This window comes from Chlorocebus sabaeus, chromosome 25, assembly GCF_047675955.1.
Source record: "Chlorocebus sabaeus isolate Y175 chromosome 25, mChlSab1.0.hap1, whole genome shotgun sequence".
Lineage (NCBI taxonomy): Eukaryota > Metazoa > Chordata > Mammalia > Primates > Cercopithecidae > Chlorocebus > Chlorocebus sabaeus.
This window is the reverse complement of record NC_132928.1, coordinates 73,767,263-73,788,134: the sequence shown is the minus strand read 5'-3', so window position 1 is coordinate 73,788,134 and position 20,872 is coordinate 73,767,263. Positions and strand designations below refer to the sequence as shown.

Here is a 20,872-nt window from a genome sequence, read left to right as displayed (position 1 = left end):
CACTTGAGCCTGGGAGTTCAAGACCAGCCTGGGCAATAATAAAGAGACCCCATCTATAAAAATCAGCCAGGTGTGGTGGCGCATGCCTGTGGTCCTAGCTACTCGGGAGGCTGAGGTGGGAGGATCACTTAGGCCCAGGAGGCCAAGGCTGCAGTGAGCCATGATCGTGCCACTGCACTCCAGTCTGGGTGACAGAGCAAGACCCTGTCTCAAAAAAAAAAGTCTTCTATTTGCATAGTGCTCTGTGATTTCAAAAAAGCGTCTTTATATGCATTATCCCATTTGTTCCTCAGATCCATACAATGAAATAGACAGAGTGCAAGTGTGTTTATAGAGAGGAAAATCTAGATTCCAAGGGGTTGACTTGTTCAGGGTCATATACATAGAAGTGGCATTGTGGGGACTGTAAACCCAGTCTAATGCTATGTTGTTGCCATATCTGATATTGATTACTCAGTACTTGGTACTTCCTCAGACATTTGAGGAAGTCATAATGAATGTATAATATGATTGCTAATCACAATAAATCTACATTTTAATTGGAGAACTTAAGGCTAGCCTACACGAGACGTTAATTTTGGTTTGTGTGATGTTTTCTCATGATTAAATTCAGGTTATACATTTTTGGCAGGAGTACTCAGAAGTGATACTGGGTCCTTCTGAGTGCATCAAATCAAAAATATTTATGATATATGGATCTTACTACTGGTGATGTTAACTTTGATCATGTGGTTAAGGAGGTGTTTGCCATTTCTCTATTATAAAGTTACTATGGGGGGGGGCGGAGCAAGATGGCCGAATAGGAACAGCTCCAGTCTCCAACTCCCAGCGCGAGCGACACAGAAGACCCGTGATTTCTGCATTTTCAACTGAGGTACTGGGTTCATCTCACTAGGGAGTGCCGGACAATCGGTGCTGGTCAGCTGCTGCAACCCGACCAGTGAGAGCTGAAGCAGGGCGAGGCATCGCCTCACCTGGGAAGCGCAAGGGGGAAGGGAATCCCTTTACCTAGCCAGGGGAACTGAGACACACAACACCTGGAAAATCGGGTAACTCCCACCCCAATACTGCGCTTTAAGCAAACGGGCACACCAAGAGATTATATCCCACACCTGGCCAGGAGGGTCCCACGCCCACGGAGCCTCCCTCATTGCTAGCACAGAAGTCTGTAATCTAACCTCAAGGCAGCAGCGAGGCTAGCGGAGGGGCGCCAGCCATTGCTGAGGCTTAAGTAGGTAAACAAAGCCGCTGGGAAACTCGAACTGGGTGGAGCTCACAGCAGCTCAAGGAAACCTGTCTGTCTCTGTAGACTCCACCTCTGGGGACAGGGCACAGTAAACAACAACAAAAGCAGCAGAAACCTCTGCAGACGCAAACGACTCTGTCTGACAGCTTTGAAGAGAGCAGTGGATCTCCCAACACGGAGGTTGAGATCTGAGAAGGGACAGACTGCCTGCTTAAGTGGGTCCCTGACCCCTGAGTAGCCTAACTGGGAGACATCCCCCACTAGGGGCAGTCTGATACCCCACACCTCACAGGGTGGAGTACACCCCTGAGAGGAAGCTTCCAAAGCATGAATCAGACAGGTACACTTGCTGTTCAGCAATATTCTATCTTCTGCAGCCTCTGCTGCTGATACCCAGGCAAACAGGGTCTGGAGTGGACCTCAATCTATCTCCAACAGACCTACAGCTGAGGGTCCTGACTGTTAGAAGGAAAACTATCAAACAGGAAGGACACCTACACCAAAACCCCATCAGTATGTCACCATCATCAAAGACCAGAGGCAGATAAAACCACAAAGATGGGGAAAAAGCAGGGCAGAAAAGCTGGAAATTCAAAAAATAAGAGCGCATCTCCCCCGGCAAAGGAGCGCAGCTCATCGCCAGCAACGGATCAAAGCTGGATGGAGAATGACTTTGACGAGATGAGAGAAGAAGGCTTTAGTCCATCAAACTTCTCAGAGCTAAAGGAGGAATTACGTACCCAGCGCAAAGAAACTAAAAATCTTGAAAAAAAAGTGGAAGAATTGATAGCTAGAGTAATTAATGCAGAGAAGGTCATAAACGAAATGAAAGAGATGAAAACCATGACACGAGAAATACGTGACAAATGCACAAGCTTCAGTAACCGACTCAATCAACTGGAAGAAAGAGTATCAGCGATTGAGGATCAAATGAATGAAATGAAGCGAGAAGAGAAACCAAAAGAAAAAAGAAGAAAAAGAAATGAACAAAGCCTGCAAGAAGTATGGGATTATGTAAAAAGACCAAATCTACGTCTGATTGGGGTGCCTGAAAGTGAGGGGGAAAGTGGAACCAAGTTGGAAAACACTCTTCAGGATATCATCCAGGAGAACTTCCCCAACCTAATAGGGCAGGCCAACATTCAGATCCAGGAAATACAGAGAACACCACAAAGATACTCCTCGAGAAGAGCAACTCCAAGACACATAATTGCCAGATTCACCAAAGTTGAAATGAAGGAAAAAATCTTAAGGGCAGCCAGAGAGAAAGGTCGGGTTACCCACAAAGGGAAGCCCATCAGACTAACAGCAGATCTCTCGGCAGAAACTCTACAAGCCAGAAGAGAGTGGGGGCCAATATTCAACATTCTTAAAGAAAAGAATTTTAAACCCAGAATTTCATATCCAGCCAAACTAAGTTTCATAAGTGAAGGAGAAATAAAATCCTTTACAGATAAGCAAATGCTTAGAGGTTTTGTCACCACTAGGCCTGCCTTACAAGAGACCCTGAAGGAAGCACTAAACATGGAAAGGAACAACCGGTACCAGCCATTGCAAAAACATGCCAAAATGTAAAGACCATCGAGGCTAGGAAGAAACTGCATCAACTAACGAGCAAAATAACCAGTTAATATCATAATGGCAGGATCAAGTTCACACATAACAATCTTAACCTTAAATGTAAATGGACTAAATGCTCCAATTAAAAGACACAGACTGGCAAACTGGATAAAGAGTCAAGACCCATCAGTCTGCTGTATTCAGGAGACCCATCTCACATGCAGAGACATACATAGGCTCAAAATAAAGGGATGGAGGAAGATTTACCAAGCAAATGGAGAACAAAAAAAAGCAGGGGTTGCAATACTAGTCTCTGATAAAACAGACTTTAAACCATCAAAGATCAAAAGAGACAAAGAAGGCCATTACATAATGGTAAAGGGATCAATTCAACAGGAAGAGCTAACTATCCTAAATATATATGCACCCAATACAGGAGCACCCAGATTCATAAAGCAAGTCCTTAGAGACTTACAAAGAGACTTAGACTCCCATACAATAATAATGGGAGACTTCAACACTCCACTGTCAACATTAGACAGATCAACGAGACAGAAAGTTAACAAGGATATCCAGGAATTGAACTCATCTCTGCAGCAAGCAGACCTAATAGACATCTATAGAACTCTCCACCCCAAATCAACAGAATATACATTCTTTTCAGCACCACATCGCACTTACTCCAAAATTGACCACATAATTGGAAGTACAGCACTCCTCAGCAAATGTACAAGAACAGAAATTATAACAAACTGTCTCTCAGACCACGGTGCAATCAAACTAAAACTCAGGACTAAGAAACTCAATCAAAACTGCTCAACTACGTGGAAACTGAACAACCTGCTCCTGAATGACTACTGGGTACATAACGAAATGAAGGCAGAAATAAAGATGTTCTTTGAAACCAATGAGAACAAAGATACAACATACCAGAATCTTTGGGACACATTTAAAGCAGTGTGTAGAGGGAAATTTATAGCACTAAATGCCCACAAGAGAAAGCAGGAAAGATCTAAAATGGACACTCTAACATCACAATTAAAAGAACTAGAGAAGCAAGAGCAAACACATTCGAAAGCTAGCAGAAGGCAAGAAATAACTAAGATCAGAGCAGAACTGAAGGAGATAGAGACACAAAATCCCTCCAAAAAATCAATGAATCCAGGAGTTGGTTTTTTGAAAAGATCAACAAAATTGACAGACCGCTAGCAAGACTAATGAAGAAAAGAGAGAAGAATCAAATAGACGCAATAAAAAATGATAAAGGGGATATCACCACCGACCCCACAGAAATACAAACTACCATCAGAGAATACTATAAACACCTCTACGCAAATAAACTGGAAAATCTAGAAGAAATGGATAATTTCCTGGACACTTACACTCTTCCAAGACTAAACCAGGAAGAAGTTGAATCCCTGAATAGACCAATAGCAGGCTCTGAAATTGAGGCAATAATTAATAGCCTACCAACCAAAAAAAGTCCAGGACCAGATGGATTCACAGCTGAATTCTACCAGAGGTACAAGGAGGAGCTAGTACCATTCCTTCTGAAACTATTCCAATCAATGGAAAAAGAGGGAATCCTCCCTAACTCATTTTATGAGGCCAACATCATCCTGATACCAAAGCCTGGCAGAGACACAACAAAAAAAGAGAATTTTAGACCAATATCCCTGATGAACATCGATGCAAAAATCCTCAATAAAATACTGGCACACCGGATTCAGCAGCACATCAAAAAGCTTATCCACCATGATCAAGTGGGCTTCATCCCTGGGATGCAAGGCTGGTTCAACATTCGCAAATCAATAAACATAATCCAGCATATAAACAGAACCAAAGACAAGAACCACATGATTATCTCAATAGATGCAGAAAAGGCTTTTGACAAAATTCAATAGCCCTTCATGCTAAAAACGCTCAATAAATTCGGTATTGATGGAATGTGCCTCAAAATAATAAGAGCTATTTATGACAAACCCACAGCCAATATCATACTGAATGGGCAAAAACTGGAAAAATTCCCTTTGAAAACTGGCACAAGACAGGGATGCCCTCTCTCACCACTCCTATTCAACATAGTGTTGGAAGTTCTGGCTAGGGCAATCAGGCAAGAGAAAGAAATCAAGGGGATTCAGTTAGGAAAAGAAGAAGTCAAATTGTCCCTGTTTGCAGATGACATGATTGTATATTTAGAAAAACCCCATTGTCTCAGCCCAAAATCTCCTTAAGCTGATAAGCAACTTCAGCAAAGTCTCAGGATACAAAATTAATGTGCAAAAATCACAAGCATTCTTATACACCAGTAACAGACAAACAGAGAGCCAAATCAGGAATGAACTTCCATTCACAATTGCTTCAAAGAGAATAAAATACCTAGTAATCCAACTTACAAGGGATGTAAAGGACCTCCTCAAGGAGAAGTACAAACCACTGCTCAGTGAAATAAAAGAGGACACAAACAAATGGAAGAACATACCATGCTCATGGATAGGAAGAATCAATATCGTGAAAATGGCCATACTGCCCAAGGTAATTTATAGATTCAATGCCATCCCCATCAAGCTACCAATGAGTTTCTTCACAGAATTGGAAAAAACTGCTTTAAAGTTCATATGGAACCAAAAAAGAGCCCGCATCTCCAAGACAATCCTAAGTCAAAAGAACAAAGCTGGAGGCATCACGCTACCTGACTTCAAACTATACTACAAGGCTACAGTAACCAAAACAGCATGGTACTGGTACCAAAACAGAGATATAGACCAATGGAACAGAACAGAGTCCTCAGAAATAATACCACACATCTACAGCCATCTGATCTTTGACAAACCTGAGAGAAACAAGAAATGGGGAAAGGATTCCCTATTTAATAAATGGTGCTGGGAAAGTTGGCTAGCCATAAGTAGAAAGCTGAAACTGGATCCTTTCCTTACTCCTTATACGAAAATTAATTCAAGATGGATTAGAGACTTAAATGTTAGACCTAATACCATAAAAACCCTAGAGGAAAACCTAGGTAGTACCATTCAGGACATAGGCATGGGCAAAGACTTCATGTCTAAAACACCAAAAGCAATGGCAGCAAAAGCCAAAATTGACAAATGGGATCTAATTAAACTAAAGAGCTTCTGCACAGCAAAAGAAACTACCATCAGAGTGAACAGGCAACCTACAGAATGGGAGAAAATTTTTGCAATCTACTCATCTGACAAAGGGCTAATATCCAGAACCTACAAAGAACTCAAACAAATTTACAAGAAAAAAACAAACAACCCCACCAAAGAGTGGGCAAAGGATATGAACAGACATTTCTCAAAAGAAGACATTCATACAGCCAACAGACACATGAAAAAATGCTCATCATCACTGGCCATCAGAGAAATGCAAATCAAAACCACAATGAGATACCATCTCACACCAGTTAGAATGGCGATCATTAAAAAGTCAGGAAACAACAGGTGCTGGAGAGGATGTGGAGAAATAGGAACACTTTTACACTGTTGGTGGGACTGTAAACTAGTTCAACCATTATGGAAAACAGTATGGCGATTCCTCAAGGATCTAGAACTAGATGTACCATATGACCCAGCCATTCCATTACTGGGTATATACCCAAAGGATTATAAATCATGCTGCTATAAAGACACATGCACACGTATGTTTATTGCGACACTATTCACAATAGCAAGGACTTGGAATCAACCCACATGTCCATCAGTGACAGACTGGATTAAGAAAATGTGGCACATATACACCATGGAATACTATGCAGCCATAAAAAAGGATGAGTTTGTGTCCTTTGTAGGGACATAGATGCAGCTGGAAACCATCATTCTTATATCACAAGAACAGAAAACCAAACACCACATGTTCTCACTCATAGGTGGTAACTGAACAATGAGATCAGTTGGACTCGGGAAGGGGAACATCACACACCGGGGCCTATCATGGGGAGGGGGGAGTGGGGAGGGATTGCATTGGGAGTTATACCTGATGTAAATGACGAGTTGATGGGCGTTGACGAGTTGATGGGTGTAGCACACCAACATGGCACAAGTATACATATGTAACAAACCTGCATGTTATGCACATGTACCCTAGAACTTAAAGTATAATAATAATAAAAAATAAATAAAAAAAGTAAAGTTACTATTATCCCTTTATAATTAATAAATATCTTGTGGGAAGATAACTTGAGACTATGTAAATGCACTTTTTCTCATTCTTTTATCCACTAATTTTAGTATTATGAAAAAATATGAAAGTATGATGATTCTTGAGTGAGACAGTTAATTCTGTGGTATCTGCCAAATAGTGATTTTCTATTTCCATCATTCCTTCTGCATTTATTCACTGAGATTGTACTTTAAGGAAAAGCTTTCTCTTCTCATTCATTTACTTATTTAGTATATGGGTGTATTTTTATTTATTACGCTAGGCACTTAGTGAACCCTTGTGTTCTGAATATGTGTTTCCATTTTAACTCTGAGAAATTATGTTCCATTATTTAATAACAGCTTTATTGGGATATAATTCCCATACCATAACTTTCACCTATTTAAAGTGTAGAGTTCAGTGTTTTGTAGTAGGCAGTTTATTTACAGAGCTGTGCAACCATCACCACAATTAATTTTAGAACATTTTCATCACCTCCAAAAGAAACCCTGTACCCTTTAGCAGTCATTGTCTATTGCCTCTTAACCGTCCCCTACACGGATTCTTCTGCAATTACTCATCTACTTTCTCTTCTGGATGTTTTTCCATATACATGAATATGTGGTCTTTTGTGACTGGTTTCTTTCACATAGCATAATGCTTTCAACCTTCATTCATGTGGTAGCGTGTTTCAGCACTTTAGTTCTCTAATGATGTTTTAAATTTCTTACTTTGTATGGATTCCTTTTTCTCAGGTTTTTTTGGTTTTTGTTTTTTTCTTGTAGACAGAGTTTTGCTCTTGTCACCCAGGCTGGAGTGCAGTGGTGCGATCTCAGTTCACTGCAACCTCCGCCTCCCAGGTTAAGCAATTCTCCTTCAGTTTTTATTAATAGACTTTATTTTTTAGAACACCTGTAGATTTACAGAGAAATTGAACAGCTATTATACAGTTCCCTCATTACACCCTTCCCTGCCAGTTTCCCTTATTATTAACATCTAACTTTTTGTGATGTATGTATTATAATTAATGAACTTATATTGATATGTTATTATTGACTAAAGTCCATAATTCAGGTTTCTTAAATTTTTACATAATGCCCTTTTTCTGTTCAAGGATTTTATCCAGGATAATACTACATAATAGTTGTCATGTCTTCTTAGGTACCTCTTGACTGTAACAGTTTCTCAGACTTTCCTTGTTTTTGTTGGCCTTGACAGTTTTGAGGGGCACTGGTCAGGTATTTTGAAGAATGTCCCTGTATTAGAATTTGTTTGACATTTTTCTCATTGTACTATCTTGTGATTTTGATTTGTATTTCCCTAATGATTAGTGATGTTGAACCTCTTTTCATGTACTTATTGGCCATTTGTATATCTTGTTTGAAGAAATGTCTATTCAAGCCCTCTGCTTATGTTCGAATTGGGTTGTTTCTTTTTTTGTTGTTGAGGTTTAAGAGTTCTCTATATATTCTGGATATTGATTCCTTATCAGATATGTGATATGTTAATATTTTCTCCTATTCTGTGGGTTGTCTTTTTACTCTGTTGATAGTATCCTTTGATGCACAGAAGTTTTTCATTTTGAAGTCCAGTTTATCTATTTTGTTATTTAGTTGGCTGTACCTTTGGTGTCATATCTAAGAAATCATGGACAAATCCAATATTATGGAGTGTTCCCCGTAAGTTTTATTCTGAGAGATATACAGTTTTACATTTAGGTCCTGAATTCATTTTGAGTTAAATTTTGTATATGGTGTTAGGTAAGGAGCCAACTTTATTATTATTTTTTTGCATGTGAATATCCAATTTTCTTAGCACCATTTGTTGAAGAGGCTGTCCCTCCCCCATTGAATGAAAGTTTTGGCACCTTGGTCAAAAATCGTGATTACACTAGGGGTATGGGCTTTTGAGAGGAAGATCATAGAAGCAAAGTGCCATTGTCATTAAATCATATCAAGGGTACATATTGTCAACATGATTTATAATTGCTGATATTGACCCTGATCACTTGCATTAAGTAATGTTTGTCAGGTCTCTCCACTATAAAGTTACTTTTCCCCTTCTCTGCTTCTTTTCTTTTTTGGCTGAAATAACATTCCACTGTGTGGGTATACTGCATTTGATTTTTCCATTCTTCAGTTGATGGACATTTGGGTTGTCCTACTTTTTTGCTACTATGAATAATGCTGCTATGAACACTCACGTACAGTTTTCTTGTGTGAACATATGTTTTCATTTCTCTTGAGTCATTTCTTTTGGGTCATATGGTAACTCTGTGTTTAATCATTTGAGAAATTGACAGACGATTGCCCAAAATGGCTATACCATTTTACATTCTTACCATCAGCGTATAAGGGTTCTAATTTCTTCACATTCTTGCCAACACTTGTTATTATATGCCTTTTTAATTATATCTCTCCTAGTGGATATGAAGTGGTATCTCGCTGTGGTTTTGATTTGTATTTCCCTGAAGGCTAATGTATTAAGTATATCTTTGTGTGTGCCTTAGTCCCTTTTGTGCTACTATAACGGAGTACCACAGACTGAGTGATTTATAATGAACAGAAATTTATTTTCTCATAGTTCTAGAGACTGAAAGTCCAAGATCAAAGTGCCAGCATCTGGCAAGGGCCTTCTTGCTGCATCCTCACTTGGCAAAAGGCAGAAAGGAAAAGAGGCAAAAGGGGGCTGAACTCTCCCTTTCATAAGGGCATGAATCCCACTCATGAGGGCAGACTCCTCATGACCCAGTCACCTCCCAGATATCCCATCTCTTAACACTACTACAATGGAAACCAAATTTCAACTTGAGTTTTGGAGGGAACAGATATTTACACCATAGCAGTGTGCTTATTAGCTATTTGCATATTTTCTTTGGATTTCTTCAGAGAAATGTCTATCCAAATCCTTCAGCCATTTTTATACTGGTGATTTGTGTTTTGATTATTGAATAGTAAGAGTTTTTTTATATATTCTAGATGGAAGGTCCTCATCAGATATGTGGTTTGCAAATATTTTCTCCCATTATTTTTGCTGTCTCTTCACTTTCTTGATGGTTTACTTTGATAGCACGTTTTAAAAGATTTTTATGAAGTCCTATTTGTCTATTTTGACTTTCATTGTCTTGCTTTTAGTGTCATATCTTAGATCTAATACAGGATCATGAAGCTTTATTATTTTAAAAAATAATTTTCTCCTCTCCATATTCCCTTCTTTTTTTTCTTGTATTCTAATTGTAATCTTGAGCCTTCCCAATTGATCTTGCAAAGATAAGATTATCTTTTCTGTCATATTGACTATGCCACTGTTTTTATGCTACATCTTGAGATATTTTTTCAATCCCAACCTTTTTTAATTTTTCATTTTGGTAATTTTAATATTTAAGAACTCTTTTTTGTTTGATTGTTTTCTGGTTATTTCTTTTTCATATAAGGATATAATATCTCCTTGTATATATTTGATTATAGTAACAAACATCTTAAAGTTTCTTCTGTCCCCAAATTATCTCATTTTCCTCTGGGGTCAATTTTGTCTGTTTCTTGTTTTTTAAGTATTGTTTTTACTGCTTTAGGTTGCTAATTCTCTAATATTTTTATGAACCTTTTTAGCCTATTTATATTTAGTAAACCTGTTGGAGATTTCCTCTAATACTCTGAAAGTGAATTTATTTTCTATTTTGGCCTCTTTCCTGAGTGGGTAGTATGTTGAAGAGCTCTGTGTGAATGTGCCGTTGGATGATTAGGGGCTTCCCAAACACTGTAATGAAGAGAGCTTTACTTTGGGGGACCATTAGGGATACTATTACCCTGCATGGCGGTTTGCATACTTTAGAAAAATGCATCTTTCACATATAGGGCTTGGCTGGCTTATAGTGTCTTTGTGCTGAGAAAAAAGGCATCCCTTTCTTGATCCAGGCATCAGAGCCCAAAACTAGGATACATGGCTTGGCATACAGTTCATGCTTTATTTTAGTCTGCTTTTCCCTCTGGTTAGGCAGTTTGTTCAGTCTGCAGACTGGACAGTTATACTTGGTAGCCATGATGCTAAAAGCCTATATACACCTGAGCTTTTGCCTGGTAATCCACTTCGTTTCTTTAGAGAAGAGTTATCAGGTTTGGGACCTAAAAGTGAATACTGAACTATCTGTGCTCTGTACTGAGAAACAGGAGAGAGGTGAATATTCACAGAGAGACCTTTCATTAATCCCTGTATTGTCAGCCGCACTCTCACTTTCTTTCCAGACCTTAGATGGACAGCTCGACTTCCTACTGCTCTGAACCTCTTTTTAATTCAAAGGAATTCTAGGTTGCAGCTTTGTCTTTTATCCATCTGCTTTTCCATCTTCAAGAAATATTTTTAAATCTCTCACTAGATGTGCCCCAATGCCCACTGCCCCCACATATTTTTGCTGTTATGGGTTTCTTCCTTCTTATAATTCTGTACTTTAATGCTGTGAGTTTTCAGTAGTACACAGAAGCAAGTGTATATATCCATTCCCCCATTTTTAACTGGAATCTGTTAGTTTTGAACTGGAAAAAAAAATTAAGCACACACACTTTGATCATATTATTTTCCTACTTAAAAACCTTTAATGGATTCATGTTACGTACAGGACAAAGTCCATGCTATTTTATGGTCTCATTGCAAGTAGTCTCTCCAGATGTATGTACTATTTTGCTACTGTGTCAGCTCATTGCTTCTGCAAAATATGTTGCTTAAATACAGCTTCTATTCTCTAACTTCCAGGTCTTCCAAAACTACCAATCTTTTAAAACTTATCTCGGGTTTTAAATCAAGATTATTTCTTTCAGGTCAAAGTGGAGATAATATTTATTTTGTAGGGTTTTTTTGTTTTTGGTGAGGATCAGCTGAAATAAAGCATGTAAAAATACTTTGAACACTATAATTTGCTCTACAAATATTAGTTATTATTTTGCTCTAAAGAATTCTGTGAATTTGTGTATCACCATTTATGTTTTGTGCTAAACCTATGATGGAATAAAGAAAATGTTCAAACTAAATAGTTGGTGATATTTAAGTATTTAAATCATCTTTAATATTTGCACTACTTGTCATCTAATTTTGTACTTAAAAAGTGATAGATATAATTTAAACATTTTCAAGATTAGAAGTTAGCAGACTATTTTATTATATAGAAGTATTAGCTTAACAAATATTATGTTGATTTATGCTTCTTTAAAGAATGCCCTTAGTTTATTTGTAGCTAATTAATCTTTAAGAAAAGTGAGCTCATGCCAGCCGGGCACGGTGGCTCACGCCTGTAATCCCAGCACTTTGGGAGGCCGAGGTGGGTGGATCACCTGAGGTCAGGAGTTTGAGACCAGCGTGGCCAACGTGGCAAAACCCCGTCTCTACTAAAAATACAAAAATCAGCTGGGCATGGTAACACGTGCCTGTAGTCTCAGCTCCTCGAGAGGCTGAGGCAGGAAAATCACTTGTACCTGGGAGGTGGAGGTTGCAGTGAGCTGAGATCATGCCATTGCACTCCAGCCTGGGTGACAGAATGAGACTCTGTCTAAAAAAATAATAATATTAAAAAGAAAAGTGGTTTTTGTTGTTTTTGACGGTTGGGTGGTTGATTTACATTTAGTTATATGGCTATTTCTTCAGCAAATTTTGTGATTGCTATACTAGATTTTTTATAATTCATTCAAAAAGTGACAATGGTATTTTAGCTCTTTTGGTGAAATTGCTCATTTGTTCCTCTAATTGTGTACTAGCCTTATTTTTTTTCCTCTTTCTTTAATTTAGCATGCCAGAAAGTATTGGTGGATCTTTTGGTATCTTTGATGAGTTCAAGAACATGTTCAGAAGAGCTAACCCTTCTTTTGAGAATATTTCTGGAGAAATCTCCTTGCACAGTAAATATGCTATAATCTTTACATTTTTCACTGATAAATTCTCTCACTTATAATTTTTAATAGAATGTATTTTTAATTATTTAGAAATGTTACTAAGCTCTTTTGATGTGACAATTGGTATAGTCAATTTCATATTATTATGTGTGAAATGCTCAATTATTTGCATATATTTTAACCATTTCACTTCAATTTTGATTAACCAGACATATCACAGAGATTATCTTTTCTTTACCCACCCCATCTCCAATTTTTGTGCTTCAGAAAAGCTGAATAATTTTAATTACTAAAGAAAGCTTAATTGTGAATAGTTATAACCATCTTAGGGATTATCCTTCTCAAAAGGTTATTATCCACTATACTCTTCAGTTATTGTCTACACTTCCCCTTTCCATTGGTGTGGCTTAGTGTCTTTTAAACTATTATTTGCTAGGAAACCCATTTTTTATAATGAAACCTTGACTAGAAGCATAAGCAAATAAGACAGAACACTTTGGAGCTACTTCGTAGTGGGATTTGGATGTTCCAGAGCCCTGCCCACTTTATCACCCTGCTCCAGTCCCAAGGTTCCTAAGGGAGCTCTGTGGAACATGGGTTAAAAACCACTAGTGTAGATCATTGAAAACTGGCTGTTATATTTGTGGAATGCTTTTTTATTACTTCTTCTAAGTATATTTGTCATTATCATAATCAACATCAGGTGTTATTTTAAGCATGAATAGGACATTGTACTAGGTTAATCTTTTTTATTTTTTTCCTTCTCTCTCCTTAGTCATTGTTCTTGCCTTTAATTAAATGTGCATTTCCTCTTGTATTTTCTATAAATTCTACATTTCAGTTTAACCAAAAACTTGTAATATAAATAAAAGTTTAAAACCTTGTTTCAGTTTGCCAAACACAGATGAAAGAAAATTTACTTGATATGAAAAAATCATGTGAAATAAATTGGAAAGTAATTGAACACTCAGTTTTATGAAGATAGTCATGCTCTAAAGTCAGAAATCTGGAGAATATGTAATGTCTCTGGTTATATCTCTGATTTAAAAATAATTGGGAGAAGAACCATAGTTTACTTAGAAATAAACATTTTTCGTTAGTAGAAATGATTCTTGATATAAGTATTATTTTTAATTTAAAATTTAAAACCAAATCATAACTATTAAATCTAAATATGTATCAAAAAATCTAGGTACCCCATAAATATACGTACCTACCATGTATCCACGAAAATTAAAAATAAAAAATTTTAACAAAAAAACATCTAAGGCAGGGCACCATGGCTCACGCCTGTAATCCCAGCATTTTGGGAGGCCGAGGCGGGCAGATCACCTGAGGTCAGGAGTTTGAGACCAGCCTGACCAATATGATGAAACCCCGTCTCTACTAAAAATACAAAAATTAGCTGGGCATGGTGGCATGCACCTGTAATCCCAGCTACTCAGGAGGCTGAGGCAGGAGAATCACTTGAACCTGGGAGGCAGAGGTTGCAGTCAGCTGAGATCGTACCATTGCACTCTGCCTGGGCAATAAGAGCTAAACTCAGTCTAAAAAAAAAAAAAAAAAAAAAAAAAATCTAAACATGAAACAAATTAACCACAAAAGATTACATATTTTAAGAATGAAGGCTGGGCATGGTGGCTCACGCCTGTAATCCCAGCACTTTGGGAGGCCAAGGTGGGTGGATCACCTGAGGTCAGGAGTTCGAGACTAGCCTGGCCAACATGATGAAACCTTGTTTCTACTAAAAGTACAAAAATTAGCTGGGGGTGGTGGGGGTAATCCCAGCTGTAATCCCAACTACTCTGGAGGCTGAGGCAGGAGAATAGCCTGAACCTGGGAGCCAGAAGTTGCAGTGAGCCGAGATCATGCCGCTACACTCTAGCCTGGGCAACAGAGTGAGACTTTGTCTTAAAAAAAAAAAAAAAAGAAATCTGTTTCATATTTTATCTCAGCTATGAAAAAATGAAAATTTTAAAGATGTGGGGGATAGGAAGGTATTTAGGAATACTGATATGTATGGGTATGTTTGTATCTTCATGTATAACGTAAATTTCAAGATTATTATGTACTTTATTACGTGACTAGAAAGTTTCATTTGTTTTTCCTTTTCTCTAGAAAATTCTTCTTCTAGGTATTCTGAAAATTATTGAAAGTGATACTACTATGAGCCCTTCACAGTATCTAACCTTCCCTTTACTGCACACTCCAAATTTAAGCAACGGTGTTTCATCACAAAAGTATCCTGGGATTTTAAACAGTAAGGCCATGGGTTTATTGAGAAGAGCACGAGTTTCACGGAGCAAGAAAGAGGCTGATAGAGAGAGTTTTCCCCATCGGCTGCTTTCATCTTGGCACATAGCCCCAGTCCACCTGCCGTTGCTGGGGCAAAACTGCTGGCCACACCTATCAGAAGGTTTCAGTGTTTCACTGTGGTTTAATGTGGAGTGTATCCATGAAGCTGAGAGTACCGCAGAAAAAGGAAAGAACATAAAGAAAAGAAACAAATCATTAATTTTACCAGATAGCAGCTTTGATGGTACAGGTATGATGACAGGATTATCTGATTTGTACACGAAGAGTTTTCAGACTGTAATTTTCCTTGAGCAGTAAAAATGTAGTAGTGTTCTTAACACTGTTAACATGTTCTTCACCTTAAATGCCTTACTTAGTGATGGTAGGTCCTGACTTATCAAAGCCTGAGTTGTCATATAGCCTTGAATATCCATTGCAGATACTTTAGTTTTTTATAGGGGTGAAGGGGACACCACATATACAACTTTTTCTGGGGTCATCAGCCCCTAGAGTTCCTTATGGAACTTCTTTCCTGGTCCCATTACTGGATTAGGGTGGCTCCTGATGTTAGAAAAGGATAAACCCTATAGCTGCTTTTCTTTCTGTTATTTCCCAGCCTCTGTTAGACAGTCCGCATTTCATTTTCTTTCTCTTTTTTTTTGAGGCAGAGTTTCGCAGTTTCGCCCAGGCTGGAGTGCAATGGTGCGATCTTGGCTCACTGCAACCTCCGCCTCCCGGATTCAAGCAGTTCTACTGCCTCAGCCTCCCGAGTAGCTGGGATTCAGGCGCTGGCCACCATGCCTGGCTAATTTTATATTTTTAGTAAAGATGGGGTTTCACTATGTTGGCCAGGCTGGTCTCAAACTCCTGACCTCAAGTGATCTGCCCGCCTCAGCCTCCCAAAGTGTTAGGGTTGCAGGTGTGAGCCACCTGCTTTTTTGTTTTTGTTTTTGTTTTCATTTTTTTTTTTTGAGGCTCATTGCAACCTCTGCCTTCCGGGTTCAAGTGATGCTCCTGCCTCAGCCTCCCAAGTAGCTGGGACTACAGGCGTGTGCCACCACGCCCGGCTAATTTTTTGTGTTTTTAGTAGAGACGGGTTTCACCGTGTTAGCCAGGATGGTCTCAGTCTGCTGACCTTGCGATCCGCCCGCCTCAGCCTCTCAAAGTGCTGGGATTACAGGCGTGAGGCACTGCACCTGGCCTGCGAACGTCCTTCTCTCTTTTATTTCAAGTTCTCCTTCTCATGCCGTGTCTTACCTCAGTGACCTTCCCCTAGTTCCTGTCACAGAATGTTTAAATGCATCAGCCATTCTCCAACATTAGAATAAATTTCATTCCAGTTCCTTCTTTAACTGAAGAATTGCTATTATACTGCACCTTGTTTCTCATATGACTAGGGCAGAAAAAAACTGTTCATTGAAAAGCAGTTTATGGTGATGGAAAGTGAAGTAGGTGGGATAATTCTTAGGGCCTATGGAATGAATGAAATGACTGGATGAAACGGATGTTTAGGGCTTTATATGTACATGGAGATGCAGGCCTCAATTCCACAAATCTTTCATTATTCATTATTATTAGCTCTTCATTCCACAAATCTTTCTCACCCAGTGGAACCTCTGTTTTAGGACGCTATGCCTTCACTAGAATTTTCTGTTGTGGATTGAATTTTGCCACCTAAGAACTGATAGCTCTACATGTGATAATATTTATTATGATGCTATCTAATGTGCGTTGAGTGCTTTCTGTGTATATGTCACTTTGCTCAGCTGTTTCTATATACATTTTTAATATTAACAAGTTAGTAAGTGCTCATACTATCTGTATTTTTAGAGGAAGTTAAGTAGCATGACCAAATTATATAGCTGGTAAGTGAGGAAAAGGAATTGAAACCCACCTTTTTTAATTCCAGAGCTTTGACATTGCTACTATACTATAAGCTATGCAGATTGCCTTCTCATGTTTTAATGGAGGCAATCTCAATGTAAACAGTCTCTTATAAAATGAATAAATGTACATAGTGACTGAGAAAAGTAAATATTAGAAAGTTTTGTCTTAATTTTTTATTTTAAGGGTATATTAGAAAACATATTTTAGAAAGATGATTTTGTATAAACACTTAAAAATAGTAGACATATATAAATTTTTGAAGAGAGATAAAGAATATTTTGCTGTGATACCACATCTTTTACCTCTAACTGATGCCTTTGGACAAATTAACCTCTCAGCGCCTCAATTCTGTCACCCTATGTATATTTACCTTATAAGATGGTTGTGAGCATTAAGTTAAATATTTGTAATATTCCTACTCTATAATTCCTAGATGCACACTGGTTTTGTCCTACTCTTTTATTTGTACAAGTTCATATTTGGTATGGAACATTTTTAAAATTTCATGTCAGATATGAGTTCTCTATACATCTTATATCTTGGTCAATAGCCTCAAAATAATCAGTTACTTTAACTCTTCTTTTTTAAAACTATTGTCATCGCTACGGGGTGTATTTTTTTTTTAACATCGGTCATGGTTTTACCTGTTGAAAAATTGCAACTAATATGTATGCAGTCTAATAAGCAGTAGTGTTCTTTAAAAGTCTGAACCTTTGGACATGCATTTTGTATTATGATATAACATAGCTTTACATAAAGTCACAAGTATTATAATGACAAGTAGATCATCATACATCTTCAGGTAGTGCTGTGTTTTAAAAGATGAGAAAGAGGAGTCAAGATGAATAACCAGATAGCCCAAACCTGTAAGCATTTACCCTAGCTTGCCTTAAAGAAACACTAGAGATTCTGAATCACTTAGCAATTATATTCAAAGACCACTCACCAGGGAATATAAATTATGAATATATTCAAACACTAGAGTTTTTCCTTAAAATTTGTAATATGAAAATTTTTAAAAATCATGCCATGTGATAATTCTAGAATGATTTTTGGTAGTGTGAGACAATGACACACATTGACAGTGATGTGTGCTTCCTGGACCAGGGTCAGGGAAGTCATAGTGACCCAATCCAGCTGAAGAAAGAAGCTTGGTACACATTGTAATAGGTTGTCACATAGCAGTCTGGTTATGCCCACAGTTGTCCTCAGTTATTATACATTTTTAAACATTTAATAACTTTTAAAGTACTGAATTACCATTTTTAATCCCTTGTGCTTTTTTGGAGTTAACATCTATACTCTGGAAATATGGTTGTTTAGAACAGATCAGGCTCAGACATTCTGGGTAGGTAACCTACTACAAATGAACAAACGTGCTTTGTATTCTTGTAAATTCACTTTTCTACTCAATTGTTATGAACCATTTTACTGATCATTTTAACATCTTTTTCTTATAGGGAGCGACAGACCGGAAGGTGCAGAGTACATAAATCCTGGTGAAAGACTCATAGAAGAAGGATGTATTCATATAATTTCACTGGGATCCAAAGCGTTGATGATCCAAGTGTGGGCTGATCCCCACAATGCCAGTTTTATTTTTCGGTATTGATTATCTTCAGCCTCCCATGAATAGATAATGTATTTAAATAATTTATGTAAGAGACATTAATATGAAATCTGCTAATAAAATTTCATTATAGCGAAACAAAAAGTCTCATTTAAAAATATATACATTCTAACAGCTATTAATATCACTTTTGTAATAGTGTATTATTCTATCCAAAAATCCATAAAGTCTAAAATATATTAATTCTCGGCTGGGCGTGGTGTCACACCTGTAATCCCAGCACTTCGGGAAGCCAAGGCAGTCATATCACCTGAGGTCAGGAGTCTGAGACCAGCCTGGCCAACATAGTGAAACCCGATCTCTACAAAACAAACAAACAAAAACCACAAAAATTAGCCAGGCATGATGGTGCATGCCTGTAGTCCCAGCTGCTCAGGAGGCTGAAGCAGGAGAATCGCTTGAACCCGGGAGGCAGAGCCCAGATCGCATGCCACTGCGCTCCGGTCTGGGTGACAGAGTGAGACTGTCTCAAAAAATAAAAATAAAAATAAAAAAATAAATAAAATACAATAATTCTCTGTTAGATTTTAGATCAAATACTTATTGAAGTCTTATTCTATGGAAATATTCTGTCAGATTATAAAGGTCTTAGGGTGTTATTACAAACATATTTTCCATGTGGGTTATATATTTAATAGGCATTACCTGATAAGCTTGGGTTCTCCTTGTTATCTTGTCCTTTTATAATGTCTCATTTATTAAGTGGTATAGATACAGGTCTTTTATTTGTATTGAGTATGAATAGTATGATACTATTTGTCTAAAACTCAAATCTAAACAAACCAGTATGTTATTTAGGAATACCTACCTTGTAAACGTTACAAACATTACTAGATGCCTTATGTACGTTATCTCCTCATTCTTTTAGTAATTCCACAAAGTAGATTAGACCTCCAGTACAGTCTGGTATTTAGACATTTATATTAATTTTTCTATGAACCAAATAATACATTGTAATTTCTAAATGAGCAATGACTATATAAATAGTAATAATATATATATTTTTACAAACTGATTTCTGAAAATTATTGCCTAAATTATGACTACCAGCCAATGAGCCTAATCTATTTCAGTTCATGAATTGAGGTAATAATAGAATAACTAAGTAGCTTATGGTATAAAACGAAGACCTACTGACTTTTCAAGCACTTTAAAAAAAATAGAACTGATTTTTAATCTTACTTAAATATTTAGAATTATAGTTACTATATATGTGTTAAATACTGAGGTCAGAATTTTTATGTTTTCAGCCTATGCCTTTTCTCTTTTTTTATAGTGTGTGCATGGATTCAAATGATGACGTGAAAGCTGTTTTACTAGCACAGGTTGAATCACAGGAGAATATTTTCCTCCCAAGAAAATGGCAACATTTAGTACTCACCTACTTACAGCAGCCCCAAGGGAAAAAGAAGATTCATGGGAAAATCTCCATATGGGTCTCTGGACAGAGGTAGGAAGCATTTTGAGGAAATGCATGTCAATCTCAGTTACAATGTTATGTTTCATTAGTCTGTTACAACTTCTGAAACAGATTACAGAAAATTCTAGGTTTTTACTACAATAAAATTTACTATACTTTAACTTACAAATCTGTCAGAGTTGGGCTTTGTTTTCCTATTGGTCATTTTCATGCAGAATAAGCCTTCTGTAGAAGTGACTGTTGAAAATTAATATTTGGGTTTGGGGAGCATGCAGATACCTAGAAATTTAGACATTTATGTATAACTATATATGAAAGAACAGAATCTATAATTTCATCCCGCAAGTCCATATATTGTAAAACTGAAGCCATGATAATTATTTAAATTAAGTGACTAATAAGGTTAATACCTAAATTAAATTAGACTTTCAAAAGAAATTAGAATGACTAGTCTATGTATAAGGTGATAGATTCAGATAGAGTGCTAGAAATATAGCAAGTGATAGATTCAGGGAGAGTACTGTATGATTTTTACCACATAGGAGAATTGTGAGCCAAGTTAATAAGAAATGTCTTGTGGAATATCGTAATGTAAAATTTTAGCCTGTAGGAATTATAAGGTATCTTCGATTTGTAAGCATTGGGAAGTATTGTATTGAATGAAGTAGCATGAAAGAAGATGAGAATTTGAAACTATAATGTGGCATGGTAGAGGATTAAACTGGTTGGATGAGTTTAAGTTGAATAATGAGAAATACAAAAGAATGGGCATGGTGAGACTACTTAACAGGCTTTGAATG

At 37.4% G+C, this 20,872-nt stretch overlaps 1 protein-coding gene across 8 annotated transcripts in view; it reads left to right on the top strand.

Moving 5' to 3' along the window:
- The window catches only part of LYST (lysosomal trafficking regulator), a 226,267-nt gene that overhangs the window by 86,581 nt on the left and 118,814 nt on the right, over nt 1–20,872 (top strand). For all 8 annotated transcript variants that reach the window (XM_037986053.2, XM_007989866.3, XM_007989871.3 and 5 more), the window contains 4 exons: nt 12,737–12,846; nt 14,959–15,385; nt 18,483–18,627; nt 19,929–20,102. In XM_037986053.2, coding sequence (XP_037841981.2) covers nt 12,737–12,846; nt 14,959–15,385; nt 18,483–18,627; nt 19,929–20,102 — 856 coding nt within the window. The remainder of the gene's footprint in view (nt 1–12,736; nt 12,847–14,958; nt 15,386–18,482; nt 18,628–19,928; nt 20,103–20,872) is intronic.